The 22,287-nt window shown below is 36.5% G+C and overlaps 1 protein-coding gene across 4 annotated transcripts in view; it reads left to right on the forward strand.

Annotated features, from left to right (window-relative positions):
- LOC149065606 (twitchin-like) overlaps positions 1 to 22,287 on the forward strand; it is an 834,903-nt gene that overhangs the window by 476,128 nt on the left and 336,488 nt on the right. For all 4 annotated transcript variants that reach the window (XM_089253452.1, XM_089253454.1, XM_089253453.1 and 1 more), the window contains one exon: positions 1,295 to 1,461. In XM_089253452.1, the coding sequence (XP_089109578.1) occupies positions 1,295 to 1,461 (167 nt within the window). The remainder of the gene's footprint in view (positions 1 to 1,294; positions 1,462 to 22,287) is intronic.

Below are 22,287 nucleotides of genomic sequence, written 5' to 3' on the forward strand. Positions count from 1 at the left end.
AATTAAAAAAAAAAAAGAATTAAAATATTGTGTTATTGTTTCTGAGCTTTTCTGAATTTGGTCGGAAAAGCTTTACTGAAACAAATATTATCTCAATATTACATATTGTAAATGAAAATAAGTTATTGAATATTTAATTTTGAGGCAACAAAAACAAACAAAAAAATCTTTTTATAAATATTTTCTATTTATAATTTTTCCAAAAATCCAAAATTCATTTCCTTGGTCATCAATGAATCCTTTTCACTGTGGGATTAATATTTGCATCCTTATTTTTGAACTATCTCTTAAAACAATGATCAAATATAACTTAAATACAGTAAAAGTTTTTATGACAATCTCTCAAACTTTATAGATTTTTGGCTTATTTAATTTTGTTTAAAATATACATTCCCCTAAGAAAATTATACACATTATACGGTTAATCATGTTTGTTTTATTGTTTGTCCTACTTGTTCATAAAAACATGTTGAAAAATCAGAAACAATATTATACTTCTGGTTTTTGAATAATATTTTTTTTCATGGTTGCAGCTAAAAACAAGAGTAAAATGTGGTTTTTTGAATTTCCAGTTGAATTAACAAAGACTACATATCAAGGGACAATATTGGCTGTTAGTCTGATTTATATAAAAGCAAAATTAGTTTACTTCGTTATGATCAAAACAATTTTGGTTATTTGATTTTTAGTTCTACAGGTTCAGAAACATAAATATTTCATATTAAATGACAGCTTATCATATTGTTTGCATGATTCATGCATTTTCTGATATCTGATCTTAGCAGGTAAGTATACAATTATGTTTATATCTCTAGACGAATTGTTTACCACGAAGCAAATCATAAATTAGTCTGCTCAAAGTAAGTATGCACTAATTTTTCTCTTGTGTGCATGTGTGTATTGTGTAGGGAATTCGAATCTGGTTCTGGTGAAAGTATTATTCAAAAATGTGTCAAACAAATTTCAAATACTTTGTTGCTAGATTCATAGTATTATAGGCCTATTGCATGTGGAATACTGAAGCATTTATTAAGTTTATGCAAAATGATGATGTTTAGATGATCAGGACTAAATGCTATATAGTCCTCTCTTCTGTATAATGAAATTTGCTTTTTTAATGATTAGAAAATCATTCCTATATGTTAATTACATTAGTGAAAATTTGCATAAATGTGGAACTCAAAATCATCAATATATTTTTGTACCAGTAAAACATTTATATCTTATGTATTTTAAGCTTTGTTTTGAGATAAAAAAAAATTTCTAGTCCATTATATAATTTTTTTTATTTCAGTCCAGAATGGAGTGTTGTACAAGAAGTCTCTGGTGACCAAACTATTGCTACAGTGCATGACCTTTTGGAAAATAACATTTATGAATTCAGAATAAGAGCTGCAAACAAGGGAGGTCCTGGTGAGCCAAGTGATAGTACTGGGCCACATACTGCAAAACCTAAAAACTGTAAGTTATTCATAATGCCTGGTGCATACTGATACAAATATTTATTCTTAAAATATTTTGTATCCAATCATTGTCACTTGAAATTGATATCATTTAATTATATTAAATTCATAAACATAGTTTTCAGCAAAATATATATATGACCTGAAACGCATGTCGGAGAATTACCAGAATATATTGATCAATATTTATTCAGATGAACAAAATTTTCACAAAGGCAAAAACCTAATCTTTTGTTATCTTATTTAAAATTAACAATTTTTCTTTCTGAAGTTGTCACTGATGGTTTCACTTAACTCTGGAGTGCTCATATGATATCTATTAGGCACTTTCTCTGTACATTTACTGCATAGCTTTCTGTTGTGTGAAGACACTAGGAGCAAAGGGATTAACACTAGAATGAAGGGTTGACGGACTATACCTAGAAGGATGGGAAGAGTCTGTTATCCCATAGCTTTTCTGACAATTTTCAAACACTTTTATGTTTCAAAGTATGGCTTGATATTTTTTAAGATAAAATAGAGTTAAAATACAAAAAATTAAGGGTGAAACCATTGATCTATTTTTCTACTATTATTATTATTTTGTTTCCAAAGCACTCTGTGCAAACGACCTCTCTTGGTATGTGTCAGCATTGGTCGAATTCAGGACTAGAAGATTTTCATTATATAGGATGTCAGTGTTACTTTGGTTCTAGTTTTGAATTGATTTCAATTTAAAAAAATTCTCATAATTTCTCTCATAAATTCTGAATTTTTATCAGTTCTTTAATTCCAAATTTCATCAATCTTTAATTCCAAATTTCATCAATCTTTAATTCCAAATTTCATCAATCTTTAATTCTGAATTTTCATCAATCCTGAATTTTCATTGTTGCTGGGAGTATTTCATTTAATTATTTTTGTTATTTTTTATTCATCAATTTTCAATTTTTATTAGTTTTCAGATAATTTCTTTCATTAGGTCCCATACATGAATAAAACATTGAGGTTATTGAAAATTGCCTTTCCATACATATGGGACTCAAACCCTTATGTAGGAAAGGGAGTGCTGCATTTAATTGTATATTCATTAAATATTGGGGGATGGCTCAAACAGCCTCAACTTACAAGTTCCGGTGCCTATGTTAGGTTCTAATTTTCATTAGTTCTGGAATTTTTTCTTTCATCAACTCAAAATTTGCATTAATTTTTATTGTGTTAACATACATTTAATTTTGCCTATATTTTTTTGTATAGATATTTTCAACATTCCAGTATATTCAGCAATAATGATATCTCTGGTGCCACTATTATTTTTGCATCAGGCCCTGCTTCTTGTAATGGTAGTTCTCCTCTTAGTAATTAATTAGAAAGCTCTCCCATCGCTTCCAACCTTATTTAAACGTAAAAGGTGTAAGTGCTTGAGGGATAGAAAACTTGGTGTTGGTATTCATTAATTTTGCTTTGGCCGGATGGCGTTAGACATCAATGTTTTTGGTTTCCAGCTGCCCATGTATGAGAAAAGATGAGAAAAAGGAGAAGTCTGCTCTCTCCTCCCAGGATTTGCATAACATATCTTGCACATGAATTGGACTACATTGTATATGTATAGCTCACTGATGACTGGCCCAAGATGTTATAGCATGTTGTCATGGCTCACTTAGTGTTGGGTAGGAGCTAACAGGGCTCTGGCCATAGGGCCCATGTTGTTTTGATTTGATTTTGTTTTACATTATAAATGCAAACAACCATGGCTATTTACTTTAGATACATATTCAGTATCCAATTAAATTGACCACAGTCACCCACAAAGGTGTGAGACAGGTGTGGCCACAATGGACCCCACATTTGAAGGAGTCTTGCATATATGGTAATGTAAATGAAAAGATTAAAAAATTTTTACAACAATAAAACAAGATAGCTATGTTTAAACTATAAAACAGATGATGAATATACCAAATTATTTAACAAAATGAATGAGAATTATTCGCAACTTAACCTCATGATAATTCGCTCTACAGCCTTCTGCATCTGATAATGATGCCCTGAAATAGACCTAATCCTAAGTAACCGCAAACACTTTATTTTTTAAATGAAATCAAAATTTGCACTAACTGCATTGTTATCTAAGTTAAACTGTAATTGAAACAATAGACAGAATAAGTGCAAATAATTTTTTGGCCAGTTTTTAGTCACTTCTATCTTGCAAAGGTTTTTATCAGCTGGCTGATGCAAAGATGAGTTTAGGAAAGAAAGAAAATTCAACTACCTATGAGGAGTTGAAACCATATCCTCTCATTTGCCTGGTAAGCACCCTAGACCAGTGATTCCCAACCTTTGGAAGCCCACGGCCTGGTTGAGTAATTTTTTTTTTATTCTATGGTCATAAACACAACTAATGGGAAATAAATGAAGAAGAATTAAAAGATGAATCACTCACAGTCCGGTTTGATTGATGCCAGAGCCCTGCTATTAAGAAACACTGCCCTAGACCACTAGACTTTTAAAGGCAATCTTTACTTATAGAGCTCATGTTCACCGAATGGGACCATACACGGATGGTCAGAGCAAACTCAGTCCAAAGCTCACAATTGCTGACACTGCCACTAGATGACAAGTTATCCAAGGATTACGTTGCTGTCTGGTATCCATACAAAGGTTTTTAACAGCTGGCTGATGCGAAGATAAATATAGGAAATAGAAAATTCATCTTCACATCAGCCAGCTGTTAAAAACCTTTGTAGAGAGTGACATCATCCTTGGACTGTTATCTTGTCTTTTAGTTAGTTATTTAGCTAAGTTTTTCTTTCTTCTATTAATTATAACTGCCTCTTTGAGATTTAAATTTTTTTTATTAAAATAATACTTTTACTATAAACATGCAAAATATAAATATCTGATAACATATTTTCAAGTTATCCACTTCAAAAATAATATTTTTTACATGTGAAATAAAAATCAAATATGTTTTTTTTCCATTGCCTAATAATTTTTTCAAATCTAACAACCATACCACTGAGTTTAAGAATAAATCATTCCTTTCAAGATGAATCAGATATCTAAAAAAAAACAACTAAAAACTCGAGAGGATACAGGATAGGGTGTTTATTGATAAACTAAGAGATTATGTTTTCTTATTTACAGATTTTTTTTACTTTTTCAAACAATTTTATATGTATAATTGCTTATTGTCAGGGCCAGATTAACCATTAAGCAAAATAAGCACTTGCTTAGGACATCAGGAAAAAGGGGGCACCACAAAAAGTTAAGAAAATGTGTTGGTTTTTTTTTTATGCACAATGATTTTCCAGCATCAAGCATTCACAAAAAATCCTAGAATTTTTGATTGGTTCTGTTTTTACTATACTCTAGCAAGTGGACTGTATCTCAATAAAGTTTTTGATGAAAACTTAACAAACTTAATTCTTATGCTATTTAAAACATAACTCAAGAGAGCGACGGAAGGCCTGTGCTTCTTCCGTGCTAAGGCAGCAACTCTTCTCTTCTCCCACGCAGTGGGAGGGTTTTGGCTCATGGTGCAGCTTGGCGGTCTTAACACTCCTGCTGATTGAAATTACATAATTTCAATTATACAATGCATCTTCACTTACAAAATTTTTCAAAATAGAATGAATAATGCAATAAAAAATAATGTTCTGAATAAGTAAAGAAATGAATATACAATACAAATACATTAGAACATGTTATACACAAATGCAAAAATAATTCTTACTCAATAGGTAAAACACAAATATTTCTCACACTTCTTTTCAAAATTTTACCACTGGGCAAACATATATTAACAACTTTTATCTTTCCATCGTTGCCATGGAACACTTTGGTGATCCTGGCAGTACTCCATTGAGTGCTTGGTAAATTCTCATCATTTAATAGTACGAGTGAACAGATTTTTTTCACTTTTTACGTCTGTTCGTGAACAGATTTTTTCTTTTGTGAATCTCCACTTGTTCCATTCTTGTAGGCTATTAAGGTAATCTCGTTTCCAAAGTTTCCAAATTTGTTGGAAAAATTTTGTTACCCTCTGCCATCAGCTGAATCTATTCTCATTGACATTGATAAGTCAAGGCTCAGGAATTGAAGTTATGGGTCAACCAACCAGAAAATGACCTGGAATTAAAGTCTCAAAGTTGTCAAATTCTGAGGAAAAATGTGTTAGTGGCCTTGAGTTGATAATCCTTTCAATTTCTGAGATGATAGTAAGAAATTCTTCGAGGGTAAGGTTTGCATTGCCAACAATTCTTTTCAGGTGAAATTTGAATAACTTCACACCTGCGGCCCAAAGGCCCCCGAAATTGGGTGATCTGGGAGGAATGAACCTCCAGTCAATTTTCTTGTTGGTTAGGTAAGTGGATAACGCCTCATCAGGATTTTTCAGTTCAGCGGTTGCACTCACAAAGTTTTTGGCATTATCTGTGAATATTGTGGAGCATTTTCCTCTCCTACTGAAAAAACATTTCATTCTGGCTATGAATGATCGGGACGTGGAATCAGTTACCAAATCTAAATGGATGGCTTTGGTGCAAAAACACACAAATACTGAAACGTACACTTTGTTCAGCACACCCTTTCTTTGGTTTTTGAATCTTAAATAGAATGGCCCACAAAAATCAATGCCCATGGTATTGAAGGGATAATTTTGAACCACATGTTCTCTTGGCAAACTACCCATAAGTTGACTTTGCAGTGCAGGTTTGTTTTTGAAACAAATAAGACACTCAAAGATTTCTACCATTCATTGCCCAAAATCTTTGACTCTCATGATATAATAACGACTGTGCACCAATATGCAAATACTTTAAATGGTAGTATCTCAATATGATCATGTTGAGAGGATGGTTGGATGGAAATAACATGGGAAATTTTTACAGTAGGCATTTAGATCGGAATTCTAAAGTCTTCCACCAACTCTCAAAATACCATCATCATCCAAGAAACAGTTCAAGGAAACTAACTTGGAGTTACCCTTTAGAGCCTATCCCCTCTTAAGCCTTTCAATTTCTGCCTTAAATTCCAACCCTTGAATAGTTTTTATCAGGAGATTTTCAGAAAATTGTATTTCCTGTCTCATTAAGTTACCTGCTCGTTTTTCACAAGATCTCAAATTATAGGCAAATCTTAATAAAAACCTCAATATATGTAATATTGTGAAGTAACTACTGTTAATTTTTAAGATATATTCAATGAGAAAACTCTTTGTAATTGGAGTCCAAGACAAGTTAGTGTCATCAAAATTACTGTTCGAATCTTTTTTGAGTTCTTTGGAGTACTCACTTTCAAACAGTTCGGTAACCACAGGTGGCGAGTCCTCATAAGCAAGATCTTCTCCCATCAAGAATCTTGGTCCGGTCCACCATCTGTCATTGTGCAAAAGAGCGTCAGCACTGATGCCTCTGGTAACCAAATCAGCTGTGTTGTGTTTCCCAGGGCAGTGGAATCAACAGTATTTTTCTGTCAAAGGTTGGATTTCGTTCACACAGTTTGCAACGAATGGTTTCCATCTTTTTACTGAACCCTTTATCCACAGCAACACGATCTGCGAATCCGAATAGAAGTCTTACATGGTATTTTCCTTATCTCGCAGGTCAATCTTACTGCAAGCAGTGCTACGAGTAACTCCAACCTCGGTAGAGAAAGGTTCTTCAGTGGCACAACTCTGCTTTTGGAAGCAATCAGGTTCACGGAAATATGGTCCCTGAACCGGACTCTGAGGTACGCTGCTGCTCCGTAGGCTCTTTGACTGGCATCTGAAAAACTATGAATCTCTATTTCATTCGAGTCATCTTCAGAAAGATCGAGAATGACCCTCAGCACTTGTAGTTCAGATAGACGGGGAAGTTCAGAACACCATTGAATCCATATCTCCTTCACATCTGCTGTAAGCTTATAGTCCCATAGCAATTTTCGAAGCCACAGTTCTTGGAATAGACACTTCTCCGTGTAGGGGCTAAGAAATCCAATGGGGTCAAAGATTCTACCTGCTGTTTGCAATAAAAAACGTTTCATATTTTTGTTTTGTTTCAGGAATTCCACAAGGTCCATGATATCCATGGCTAGATAATCATGAGATGCATCCCATGACATTCCCAAAACTTTGTGCATGTTGATGTCGTCTGTATGCTGAGGATGGACGTCAAATCTCACTTTCTTCCATAGATGAATCAGCCTAGGATTGTTAGATATCCATTTACAAAGATTCATGTTGGCACCTCTCATGAGACTTGCAATGCTTCTGCCACACTGTCTTCTCCAGCCACTAGATCATCGACGTAAACACAGGTGTTGAGCACTTGAGTTGCAGCTGGATAATTGTCACATTGTTTTTCTATGTGTGTTTTGATCATAGCAGCAAGTAAGAATGGGCTGGCATTGACTCCGAATAATACTCTTTTGAATTGAAACTTTTGCACATTGGCATGATCGTTGATGCACCTTGCATTGGTGAATAGAAACCTTGCTGCATCTCTTTCTTTTTCTGCAAGAGAAATCTGTAGAAATGCTTTCTCGACATCTGCAAGAAATGGGATTTTGTTGAGACAAAAGTACGTCAACAAATGAAAAACGTTCGGGTTTAAGTTGACACCTGTCCAAAGGCAGTCATTTAAGGACAGTTCATCTGGTTTTTGAGAACTTGCATCGAATACAATTCTCATTTTTGTCGTGATGCTTTCTGCTCGAAATACTGCTTGATGTGGCAAGTAGTATACTACTTTTCCATCATTGTTCTCCGTGTCTGGCACTTTCTCTATAATCCCTTGATCCAAGTAACTGTCTAGTACTTCACGATACTGAGCAAACAAAGTCAGATCATACCGCATTCGCTTGAGAAGGCTCTGTAATCGTTTCTCTGCAATACTAAAGTTATCATTTAGCTCTATCCAATCTCTCTTCCATGGTAGGCTAACTTCATATCGCCCGTCTTTGAAACAGACTGTTTTGTCAAACAACTCTTTGGCCTCATCGGTTTCCTTGAATTCATGATCATTCATTATCCCGATTGACTCCAGTTCTCAGAACTTCGTCAAACCCTTTTCAACCTATCCCGATAACTCATTAAATGGCAATGGAGATTGTTGTAGGTTACCGCATTCTGGAATGTCCCTGTTACTATCCAACCAAACACAGATGCTTGAAGTATGATAGGCTTATTCTTCAATTTTATTTGGTTTTTCTCCAATAACTTGTAAAATATTTCTACACCCAGCAATGCGCCTATTTTTTGTGGAATATTGAAGTTGGGATCTGCGTAATTGAAGTTTCTAAGAAGTTTAACGCAGATGAAATCCAAACGCTTCGATGTCGTTAAATCTGTTATCTTTGGAACAACTAAAAGTTCAAGTTTTTTACTATAGTCCCCTTCACGGTTAGTGATTAGCGCTGTTACTTTTTTCTTTACGTTCAGAATAGAGTCATTCAGTCCGGCAATAGGAACGTTTACAGTGTCTTTCTGACGTCTTAAAGAGTCTGCCACCTCATTGCTGACAATACTGACTTGAGAGCCGGCTTCAAGTAAAGCGCATATTGGAAACATCCCACCAGCTGGCCTCTGAACGTAAACTATTGCTGTTGACAACAGAACGCATCCCCTTTTTTCGCTCGAATGTAAGCAATTGCCAACACAGGAAGATGCGGCACATGAGTCTGTTGTTTTCTCTTTCTTGGTCTCACAAGCCCTAATTTCTTTTTTTTTTTCAGTGGGGGACTAATTTTGTTTTGGTTTTTGTGGTTGTGCATCCTCTCTATGGATTAACAAATGATGCTTCTTCCTACACATACTGCATGTCATATCACTGCCGCCAAAACGTATTAATAATATGCTTTGGTACTTTTAATACGCTTTGGCTGCCGCGCTTGACTACTCTACGGGATTCCAGACAGTTAAAACACAGTTTTTTATTTTTACTTCGTATATTCACTCTTCAATAAAAAGGCTATGAAAAGTTCTACACTTATAAATGATGATTCTTTCCGCAAATGAGACAGGAATTTTGCTTTGCCTATCAGACTTTTAGGTTTTGAAAAGGCATCAAATTTAGATTTTGCATAGGAAACTCGCTGAGTATTTTCAAGTACTTGACTCCTTCTTTGCAAAAAGTCAACAAATTCTTCCCATTCGGGAAATTCTGTGTTTTTCAGCGACATTTCGTACTGCTTGCATGACTCACGGTATAGCTTAGGCAAAGTAGCAGTATCTCAGTTAGCTTATTCATCTCAAGGTTTACAAGTTTGAGCCCTCTGAGATGTCTCAGGATAATATTCACGATTTTTCGAAGCTCTTTAGCCGACTCATGATGTATTTTCTGTAGGTTAAGAATAGCATTGATATGTGTTTCAGCGATAAACCTTTTGGTCTCAAATCGCTTCTCTAATTCTCCAAAAAGTGAGTGGAAAGTATTGTCAACCGTTTCGACAAGTTTTGCTTCCCCTCTTAATGAGGCTCGAAGACAGTGAAGTTTCATTCAATAATTCATTGTACAGGGTGATTATAAAAAAACTATCCCGACATATGGGCCCCTAACTATCATACCATTCACAGAAACTGAATGAAATTTTGGCATAAGGTATTTTGATGTATGCGCTCAAGAATGATATGGAAAACAACAGTGTCACTCTAACAGTTACGGTTACAGTCAGAAAATTTCGAAATATCAAATGGCAACACCAAGTTTTTTGTATTGGAATGTGATCTTCATTGTGAAAAACCCTAAATAGCGTTCGAACGGCAACTGTAGCATGAAAATCACCAGCGGTAGATAGGCTAAAAGTGAGGACAACCAATAAGGACAGAGAAGCAGTATAAAATAAAGCATTTTATTGTGTTTCACAAATTTTCCACATGACCTTGTGGAGGACTAATCAGGCTGGGATCTCAGCCGAAGAAACGGTGTGGCGAATGAAACGAACATTAATGCTCTGGTGCACGGCAAAGTCCTTTTTACTTTTTTCTTGCCTAGCTCCGGGGATTTTCGTGCTACAGGTGCCATTCCAACGCTATTTAGTGTTTTTCAGTATGGAGATCGCATTCCAATACAAAAAACTTGGTGTTGCCATTTGATATTTTCGAAATTTTCTCACTGTAACTGTAACTGTTAGAGTGACACTGTTGTTTTCCATATCATTCTTGAGCGCATACCTCAAAATACCTTATGCCCAAATTTCATTCAGTTTCTGTGAATGGTATGATAGTTAGGGGCCCATATGTCGGGATAGTTTTTTTATAATCACCCCGTATATAACTAAAGATTTGAACTCTGATTTGAATGAGCTCTACTCTTCCAGATTTCCTGAAAAACTCGGCAAAGGAATATCTGGCAATTTTACGGTTGCAGGTTGAGTGACCTGGTTATTTTCCGATTTGATTTTTAGTTTTGAAACTGTTATATATTGGTGCTTGGTTATTTACTGTTTGGTCCACTAACTATAGCGATGGACATGGGTTACTACAACCAGTTAGCATGGCATCCGGAGCATGACTGCCCTTCTTTATTACTCTCACCATCTTACAAGGCAGGCCGGTGCTGCCATCTATAAATGGTATTAAGTAGTAGATATATTACATGCCTTTTTTTCTTTTAAAAGAAACATTAAAGTTCTATTATAGTTAATGTATGATAATGAATATTAAATTTATTGTCCATAACGTATGGGTTTAACTACAGTCCTCGCTGACTTTCTCAGGATTTGACCTGCTCCTGGAATTGTATCTGAAGTTGAAGATGTCATCTTTTTAACTGCCATTAAAGGGTACAAATCTTCAACCGTTCTGGTTCTGGTGATCTTCTCATTAGTTGTTCTGTCTTCTCTTATGTGGTGTCTATTTCTTCGATATGTACCTCCTTCTTTTCCCTCGATGATATAGGAATGAGGTTTCGGTCCTGTCTTGGTTATGACACCTTGTTGCCATGGTTCACAAGGTCTTTTCTTGAACCAGACCCTTGAGCCTTGTTTGAGTTCAGGATGATGCATTGCATGTTTGTAAAATCTTTCCTTCTGATATGCTTGTCTAGTTTTCAAGATTTTACTGGCTTCAGCTGTAGAAAACTTTGGCTTGAGTTGATGAGGATGAGTTGTCAAAAAGGATCTTAATCGTCTGCCCATCAGCAGTTCAGCTGGAGAAGGAAAATCCTGTGTAGGTTGTATCCTATAATCCAGTAGGACCGTATATAAATCTTTACCTTCTTCTAGAGCTTTTGTGAGAGACTTCACTTCTTCAAAGTTTGTACAGCTCTCTCAACTTGGCCGTTGCTTCTGGGAAAGTCAGGTGAAGTAATACTGTGTGTCACGTTCCACTCTTTGAAAAATTTTCGAAGGCTTTCTGCATTAAATGGTGGCCCTCCGTCACTCACCAATTCTTCTGGTATTCCATGCCTTGCAAAGATGCTTTTCATTGCTTCTATTACTGCCTTTACATTAGTACTCTTCATGTTTTTAACTTCTATGTACTTTGAGAAATAATCGATCATCAAAAGATACTGTTGACCTCTCAAGTACAAAAAGTCACATGCCACTTTTTCCCATGGTCTTCCAGGCAGAATTTGTTTGAACAGGACTTCTTTAGAATTTGCCCTCTGATTTTGCTGACAGATTTTACATCTATTGATGTAGTTTTCCACATCGTCATTTATTTTCGGAAAGTAGAAATATTCTCTAGCTTTCAATTTGCAAGCAATAATACTTCTATGCGAGACATGCAGTTTTTCCAAGACTTCTGGTCATGCAACTTGTGGCACAACAAGTCTCTGGCCTCTGCATATTAATCCTTCTTTAGAATAATACAGCTCATCTCTACAGTGCCAGTAAGGCTGAGCTGCTGCTCTGGTTCTTTTCTTTTCTGGCCATCCCTTTTGAACATGATGAAGCACATCCTGCAGCTCTGCATCACTTGCTGTCATCAAAGCATATTCGTGCCACTTATTGGGTGTAGCACATGCAAGGAGATAAATCGAGACAGCTGCTTCTTGCTCGTAATCCTCTTCAAATTTGTTATTTGGCGATTGAGCTCTTGACAAGGCATCTGCAATCTTTAGCTCTTTACCAGGTATGAACATAAGTTCAACATCATATTTGTTCAATCTCAACAGCATGCGCTGAAGTCTGGGAGAGATTGTGTCATATTGCTTTTTACTCAACCCTAGAAGGGGTTTGTGATCGGTTTGAACAACTACTGGTCTTCCATAGGTGTAATAATTGAAATTTTCCAGCCCATAGATCACAGCTAACAGTTCTTTCTCAATCTGTGCATAGCGTGTTTGAGCTGCTGTAAGTGTAGCAGATCCATATGCAACTGGTTTTCTATCGTGAAGGAGAACTGCTCCTAATCCCTTCTGGCTGGCATCCACTGAAACAGTCACTGACTTTTTCACATCAAAATATTGTAGACATGGTTTATCATTTGTTTCAATTTGTCAAAATCACGTTGGGTATTTTCATCCCACAGCCACTCAGTATCTTGTTTTAATAGCTGACGTAGCGAGTGAGTTAAAGTAGACAAGTGAGGAGTGAACTTGGCTAGATAAGTTATCATTCCAAGAAATCTTTGTAGATCCTCACGACATTTGGGAACAGCAAACTCGTTAATGGCCTTAACTTTTTTGGGATCTGGAGTTATTCCAGTATCAGACCAATTGTATGTCCCAAATAATTGACTGATGTTAAGGCTAATTGTGTCTTTTCAATATTGAACTTAAGATTAGCTTCTCTGGATCGTGTCAGTGTTCAATGGAGTAACTGACAATGTTCTTGCACTTGCATGGATGAAGATCCAAGGGCTATGTCATCAAAGTATGGATCTATTTCTGGATCATCTTCATTTCATTCATGGCCCTCTGAAACTCTTTTGGGGCATTGTTTAGTCCAAATGGTAAAACTAAAAATCGATATCTTCCCCAATGTGTTGTGAAAGTTGTTAAAGATGATGATTCTTCATCAAGTGGTAACTGCCAGAATCCATTTTTTGCATCTAAGATTGTAAATACTTTACATCCTTGCAGTTTTGTTATCAGATTATTGGCTGCTGGGTATTTGATAGTGAGGTCTTAACGGAAGAAGTTAACGAACACTAACCCAATATTTGAACTACATTATCACTGTAGTCTAGCACTGGTTGTTTAATTTTCTTTACACACACACAGTTGGCTTTATTTCCCATTTTAGCAGTTCACTCTTAGGTATAATGTTCACTTGTGCTCCAGTATCCAGCTTAAATTTGACTTCGTTCCCATTTGTTCTTTTATAGAAAGTCTTTTTCCTACAAACTTTGGCCCAGTGATTTTTTCCACCGCACTTGCTTCCGAAGGCCAGACACTCTTTCGGACGGTGTTTTTTTCCACACTGTTTACAGTCTCTCTCTACTCGGCGTTTTCGTTGTTTGCTGGCTGCGACCCTGCTGTGTGGTGTTTGTTTCTCTTTACGGCATCGACCGTTATTTTGCGTTCACCCATCTCCGTTGCCTGTGCCTTCCTATGTTCGCACGTTTTGCACTCGCTAATGATGTCTTGCAGTTTTTTTGTTGATCTACTCATTTCTCGGACCAGTATTTCTTGTAGCGCTTTGTCACTCAGTCCTTGGATGATCTTGTCACGGAGCATTCTTTCCATCGACTGCCCGTAATTACACTCGACGACCGCGCATCGTAGTCGCGAATAATAGTCCGCAAATTTTTCGCATTTTTCGCATTTTTCTTGTTTTATTTCAAGGAATTTGAAAGATGCATAAATCTCGTTCCGATAGTCCGAGAAATATTTGTCGAACTCTCGCAGGATTTGTTCGAGCGATATCGCAGTGCTTGCCGCTGTGGGCGCAATATCGAAGGATCGCAACTGCTTCTTCAATTCCTCTCCACACACATGACGAAAAAGAGCAGTTTTCATAGTTTCTGCCTCCGAGCTGTATTTAAGCGCTTCTAAATAATCCAAGAAAAGTCTTCCTTCCAATACCTCCATGCTTCGGCCGGGTTTGCTCTGGCATCGAATGGCTGGATGGTCGGCAGGCTGTTCGCCATCTTTTTCAGAGCTTCTTTGAAGCGTAAATTAGAAAATACGTGAGTATGTCTCTAACTGACACCATGTTATATATTGATGCTTGGTTATTTACTGTTTGGTCCACTAACTATAGCGATGGACATGGATTGCTACAACCAGTTAGCATGGCATCCAGAGCAGTGATGGTAACCTTGTCAAGCAAAATTTCCCTCGAAAATTTTCCTTTTCACTAAATTTTTCCCACACATTCCGAAAATTGTGCTGCCGTCTATCAGCGGAAATATGTAATCAAGTATTTTACACTAGAAAAGCATTGTTTTGCATTTATATATATATTTTTAATGCTTTTGTTTGCTGAACTCTCAAAATTTCCCACAAAAGCCAGGAAATTTCTCGTGTGGACCAATTTTGGCCAACTTTTCCCACGAATATAGGAAATTTCTCATGAGTTACCATCACTGATCCAGAGCATGACTGCCCTTCTTTATTACTCTCACCATCTTACAAGGCAGGCCGGTGCTGCCATCTATAAATGGTATTAAGTAGTAGATATATTACAAAAACTAAGCATTTTAATCGTAGTGGGGAGCAATGGCCTCCCCTCTCCCAGCATCAAAGGTGGAGTCGACTGATCTAATGTATATATGTACTATATATGAATTGACATCATCATCATTGTGCCCCCCTAGCAATAATGACCGTGTCCCCCAGGCTTCCAAGTCTATCTCTGCCTATATATGGAACGCACATGTTCCTTCTCTCGTGCTAAGGCAGCAACTTCTCTTCTCCCTCGCTGTGGGAGGGTTTTGACGCATGGTGCAGCTTGGCGGTGTTAACAGGTTCTATAGTTGAAAACTTTGATCAAAATCATATCACCAATGCAGAAAAACTAATGATATTGTAAACGAGATCATGTTTTTAGAATGAGATTTTGTACAATTTCCATAAAGTAAGCTTGGGCTTTCTTAACAGCATTATAGGTCCATTGAGCAAACTGATTTTTCTGAGGCCACCCTACCTAACTGAAAAATATCTGCCTACCGATTTGCATGTCGCAAATCGTGCACAGATCTAAAAAAATCTAAGGGCTGTCTTTTCGGCAAATATGAAAGAAAAAATTAAAAAACTTCCAAACATGTTCCAAAAAAGGAATCCAGGAGATATTATCAAAGACTTTGCAAGTAGAAAAAAAAGAGAGGGGGGGGGGACTTTTTAAATGTTCATGCTTCTAAATATTCATATCATAATTCTTCCTTAGATTAGTTACTTCTGAAATACAGCCAAGACCACCTATTTTAGATGCACGGATAATGTTATCATTCAGGTATTGTTATCACTTTTGTAAGGAACAGAATGTACCATCACCATAGCGTGGGGAAAAAATTCGTTTTTTGTAATCGGGACTTCCGATAATGCTATCAAATCTTTTTCATTCAAAAGATTTTTTGTGCATTCTGAAGTTAAGGTTTAACCAAACTTAATTTTTTTTCTTGCAAGTAATCATTACCAGGCTGCAAGACTATGTAGGAGGCTAGAAGGTTTTCTCCCCCTCCTTGACAAAAAATTCCATACTTAATTCCGTAATCCGTCCACAGTATTCGCTGTGATCCATGTACATGTGGAGCTGTTTTTGCAATGGCCTTCCTATAGTGAAGGCAAATGTAAAATGAAAAAAAAAAAGTGGTTTTCTTAAGTTCTTGATCAGCATTTTTCAGTTGACCAGATTCATATTTCTTTTACCGTGAGACTTCCTCAAGGGATTTATGAAACATATTGTGTACATTTAAAAAATATCGTAATTTGTGATATACATTAGACAGTTCCATTCTAATGCCTCACAATGGCTGAATACCAAAAATGCGGAATTTTTGGTATTCAGCGAAAAGGGGAAAATGGAAATGATTGAACATTTTGCAACCAATTATGTGGGAAAGAAAAAAGTTGTCCAGTTTTTTACCGATACCCATTTTCCACACTCCTGTTTGACCAAACAGGATGTGTGGTCACTGCACTTGCAAACAGGAATTTTTTCGGATATTACGTTTATAGATTCAGTATCCAGCAAAATATACTTGTAGGGACTGGGAGGGGGCACCATAACTATTCAAGTGCTTAGGGCCTTCAAACGATGGTTGTTGATGCTATATGTATATGATTTTCATCTCTCTCATCATTCAGGAAAAAAGATATGTCATGCTGATGCCTTGAGTAGGCTACCACAGTTCCGAATTTAGTGTTCCGACACTCGCTGAGGTTCTTTTTATGGAAGATCTGGCTTGTTCTCCAGTCAGTGCGAGGGGTGTGACCTTGCATGATCCTGTTGTTTTAAGAGTCTTTCATTTTGTTCTAAAAGGATAGCCAGAGACAAAATAGAGTTTGGAATTCAGAGCATTTTACTCTCAGCGAAATGTGTTGTCAGATCATAAGAACTGTGTACTGTGGGGAAATCAAGTGGTGGTGCCTGCACCTGAGTGTTTGATGGTTCCAGATGAGCTTTATCTTGCGCTTCTCAAGAGTGGAACATATGAAAAGCTTGGCACACCAATATGTATGGTGGCCTGAAATGGACCATGATGTCCAAACTCATGTTGCTGGTTGCTCCCCTTGTCAATAGACAAGACATGCTCCTCTTCATTCTCCCACACATCCTTGGGAGTTGACTAGTGCAGGGCCAGTCTTAGACCAAGTGGCGCCCTGTGCGAAAGCAGCAGTCGGGCACTGCTCCTCAGGCGCGAATTCAGGGTAATGTGTCGGAGGGGGCAATTTTTTGTTTATTGCTCCTTAAAATATGGAACTGATTTATCTTCCCATATTGTCAGACTCTCGAGGGTGGGGTCTCTCTATCACCCTTCCCAGATTTGCACCTACCCTACTCTTTCTTCCTAATTGACTAAATTACTGATGAAGTAATTACTTTGATAATTACTCTAAATTAGAGAAGTTGGCTAAATTAGTAAAGCTATCTAAATCTTTTTTTCTCTCAGAGGTTTGATCAGTTATAATTACTTTAAAAATGTATTTATAACCAACAATTTTTTAAATATTTCTTGAGAGATATAGATGTAAATACAAAAAATCTATATTTTCTCCTAAAAAATGTGGCAAACTTCCCCCAATTCCTTAAAATTTCATTATTAATGGATGAAATTGTTCTCATGGGGGTCATACACTGTTGCAGACTACACCATGTCTTTTTTTACTCTGAAACTAGCAAAATTTCCATCTATGGATTATACCAGGGCAATAACTATAATTTTTGCCTCCCGGGGCAAACATTATTTCGCTGCCCCCCACAACTTTAAAATTTGATAATTTTATATAACAGTGTTCTTTGTTCCCACCTAAAATTGTCCCCCCTAAATTTTGCTGCCGGGCAGTTGCCCCCTCTAATTCCAGCCCTGGATTATATGCAGAAAAATATGCTTGTTTTGTTTAATTCTTATTCAAAATTCACATCGAGGAAAGAGAAAAACAGAAAGAAATAACCCACTCTAAGATGATGAAAAAATTGTATAACTTGAAAACTAATATTGTGTAGCAAAATTTCATACTGTGTACAAAAATCGAAAATTTCACTAGGATAACCAGATTTTCATCTCCATCAAACTCATACTGAGCTTTTTGGCCCCTCTTGACAGGCGGTTGGCATATCTCGTGAAGCAATCCCAATTCTTTCAGAAGAATTTTTACTGCGTTGATTTGTGATAATGATCTTCCAGCTTGAAAAATCACTGACCACTCCAAAGCAGGGCTGTCACAGAATATCCCCTTGAAAGTGCTACCCCCATTAACGAATTTGAAGTGTCAACAGTAACGAATTAGTTCTAATAAAATTAGTCTCACCGATACCCAACACTTTTTTATTTGAACAGCAATCAAAAACCCACCCCAACTTGGAAGTCATAAAAAGCTGGGCACTACAATCGCTTTGGATTCCTGTCTTCTGACTTCACCAACATAGCTGTATCTAACTTTCTGTAGTTTCGCTCTAAACTTATGGTTATCTTCATCAGCCACTCTTGAAGGAAAGACAACTTACATCATCGATTTTGGCGCAGCCCTTAATGTGATTGGTGCAAAAAAAGAGTTCCATCTATGGTTCATACAAAGCAGAGTTGATTGTAACTTTCAACTGTTCTGTATCTCTCCTTCAAATGGCAATAAAAGACCACCCAATCTACCCTCGAAAAATCGTGCATTTATTTCAGATCTACTCTTTACATTTCCTAAAATATGGTAATAAAAATTGCCCTAGTTCCCAAACTTTTTTGGTTTGCCATGCTCTTTGTGCACGGCGCCTGTGTCCACCAGGCCAAGTTAGTTTAGAATAACTAGAATTCGAAGTGAGTGAAATTTCATGTTAAGAAAAAAATTAGGTTTCATCACGTTAACTTACTTTCCGTTCAACAGCAAGTCTTGTCTTCATCTCGGCTTCAACTCCTCGTATGGCGGCCTTACTGTACTTTTCTGTTCATCTAAATTCCTTGCAGCATCTTAAATGCATATATCAATCATTAATAGCATCGGAAAACACAAAAATAATTTTTTGAATCTATGATATTTTCCATCGAAGCACACATCGTTGCCACCATTACGGAAAATGTAATTGTCCTCAAGCTTAACGAGATGGTCTCCCCACTCTTTAGATCCCTTGAGTGACATGTGGCACAGTTTTAGAGCACTTAAGTTACCCGCAGAACATTCTCAGATTACGTAAGTGATCCGTGGCATAATTAAGAATCACTTGAGTGATGCGTGGCACAGTTCCAGAGCACTTAAGTGCAAACATAATAGTTGCACTCCATGTCCAACTATTATCTGCTTTGCTCAGATATGGAAACTTTTTCAAAAAAGTGAAAAGTTACGGGGTTTTTTTTCAAATCTTCAGAAGAACAATATAAGAATACTCAGGATTTAAGGAACGGTGATGAAATGTGAATTAGTTATTTAAGTAATTTATAATATTGTTTTGAAGAATTTAATATTGTGGCTAATTTTTCTCAAGAATTATTGTTATATAACAAACAAAATGCAATTGAAACCATTGAATTTTTGTGATATTTTCTGTGAGGTCTATGGGGGGGGGGGGAAAGAGTAATTTTCAAAGAAGTTTCAATTGTACGATTTTCACCCTTATACAACGTTTTGACGTGGCCTCTTGAACATTGTTTAAACGAGGTTCCATTTGTGGTAACGAATCTGTAGCATGGGAGACTCTGGTGGGGGCACGGAATGCAAAGGAACAATTTAATACTTCCGAATCTTTGAAGGAAGACTCTCATAAAAATCCTCATGTAGGTCTCTCTCTCTCTCTCTTGAGAGTTTTGGAAATACCAATTCCCAGGAAGTCATCTTCACTGTCGTTGTCTGAAGGACTTGTGTGTGAGAATAGGAAGAAAGAAAGGAGTCAACCCGAATATTGTTTGTCTCCTACTGGTCGATTATCCTATATTTTCTCTAAATTATTTTAGAGTACCCGTTCTCAACAGAAATAAAAATAAAAAATTGCTTCAGGTGAAACAGTAACAAGAAAAATTTTCAAGCTACCAGGGTTCCGGGATTTTGGGGTTCCGTCCCTTTCAATTCCGCGGAACCCAAGGGTTCCGCGGAACACCGGCTGGAAAACCCTGCTGTAGGGGACTTATCAATAGGTAGAATGTTAGTTCAGGTGCTCAATAACTAAGATTTTTTCCGTTTTCGGCGCTCCGAATAAGATGCCATTAAGAATATTTCATATCTTCATGAAGGGTGGTTGATTACGTAAGCCTCATCCAAACCCCCCCCCTCCTTGTCATCAAAAGTCAGTAAATCGGAAACCCCCCCCCCCCCATCGATGCTGACGTAATACTTGAATGACCCCTATTGGAGCATTGCAGTCTTTACAGAAGTACATTCCTTGTTTCCCTCCTTACCCTCTTCCCTGTTGTGGAATTTTTGCATAACAAACTATACATCTCCACTTGTTCAAGCTTTTCCTGCTTTTGCTATCAGGCAAAATGTCCGGGGAGTGTCACTCAATTAACCTGGATAGTTTAAATGATGGCTCATTTGGGATTGTTGGAGAAATCAAACAGTTTTCTTTCACTTGCCTCTGAATTAGTTCCAAGCTGAATTCCAGCTGATGCTTCTCACCTCTGCAATTCTGGACAAAACAAATGAGTTTCACACTGCTTGATTTAGATGACTGGCATTTTTTTAATAATATTTCCTGTCTTTTACGATATGCTGGGTGGCATGAAATGCACTGGTCTGCTCTGCCCACACCGCCCATGCTATCATCATAGTCAATGACTGCAGCACAGTTCCACTCTTATTTCACACATCCATCATCGCACATTACATAATTTATTTGTGCCCAGTCAGTTATGATAAAACTATAAAAATTAGAAAATAAAAATTTTTAAAAATAAGAAAACACAAAGAGAGAAAAAAAAATTATATTTGAATGGCATTGGTTGAACAGTTAATTAATAATGTGAAGAAGAAAGCTGGGACAGGGAAGAGAGCAGTAGCTAAAATCTAGTAAAATGCTCTCGACCCTATGACGACATCTCTTTAAGTGAGGCACATATATCTTCGTATTTCTTTTGACCTGAAAGAAAAATAAAAAGAACAGAGTATATCGTCCCAACAGGTGTAAATATATTTTTTAGTTTAATTAAAAAGGAAATGATGACAACCAAAAGCTGATAAAAGAAAATTATATGCTAACATTTCTTTTGTTTTTGTTTTTTTACCTCAATTCAATGACAAATTGTTAATAATATAGAAGGGAGAGTAAAATAGGCAACAGTAAAAATCAAAATAAATAGAATTGACATTTGATATAAACTATCTGTATAACCAAATTGAGTTATTGTTTCCATTTAAATTTACTCCTGTTGTTTTATTTATTAATAACTATCAATTTGATATCAGGTTAGATTAATTTTTCATTCCATAATATTTGTTTAAATTTGAATTTTTTTTTAACAAAATGCTTTAATTTTTTAGTCTTTTCATTCATTAACTTGTTATATTATGATGTTACTTTTGCAGTTCTTTACTAACCGCAGTTAGTGAAACAAAAGAAGTTATATGCTTTCACAATCAAAAGATTTGAAATTTTTTTTTTTTTTTTTTAAATAGATAAAAATTTGAATTATAGTAAAAAGTTCATAATTCGTTGTATTATTAGTTCGGCAGAACGAGTCAGCAAAAATAATATATTTTTTAAGAATGACAGAGTCACACGTCACAAGGCATGTTGATGTGGGGAAAGATAGAAGTGGTATGGATTAAGTAGGGGTACTGATAAGAACATGAACAGATGATAAGAACATGAACGGAAGACCAGTTTTTTTAGAAAATCTGGTATTGTCATTTAAACAGTTTGATTATGTGGAACAGGAGCTGAAAAGAAGAAGGTAAAGAAACATTCAAACCAAAGATAGGATTTCCAGAAATTAGCTATTTGGTGGGGGGGGGGGGGAGAGGAAAAACCTCTTATCAGTGATAATGTCAGGGTTCAATGAGTGCATATGTATAGACATGCGCATGCACTGTTCATCCCAAGTGGTTTTCATCAAGAAGATGGTTAAATACAATCATTTTGAACAATGCCAAGGATTTATTTTGAACACTCAATGGCAGAGAATTCCAAATGTAAATACCCCAGAAGAGAACTGTATTTTTTTTTTAATTTGTTCTCGCTGTTGTTCTCGGGGTTGGGATACAGTTTGTGGGGAAAAATCTTGTTGGATATTCATGTGCAGGGATAGGAAAAGAGGGCAAGGGCGTAGCGAGGGGGGGGGACTTGGAGGTCTGCCCCCCCCCCCGAAATGTGAGAAAATGACAGAAAAAAGGGA

Source organism: Pholcus phalangioides, unplaced genomic scaffold, assembly GCF_987345545.1.
Source record: "Pholcus phalangioides strain wild (caught in Gottingen) unplaced genomic scaffold, Ppha-v1.0 ptg000039l_1, whole genome shotgun sequence".
In the NCBI taxonomy this organism is placed as follows: Eukaryota; Metazoa; Arthropoda; class Arachnida; order Araneae; family Pholcidae; genus Pholcus; species Pholcus phalangioides.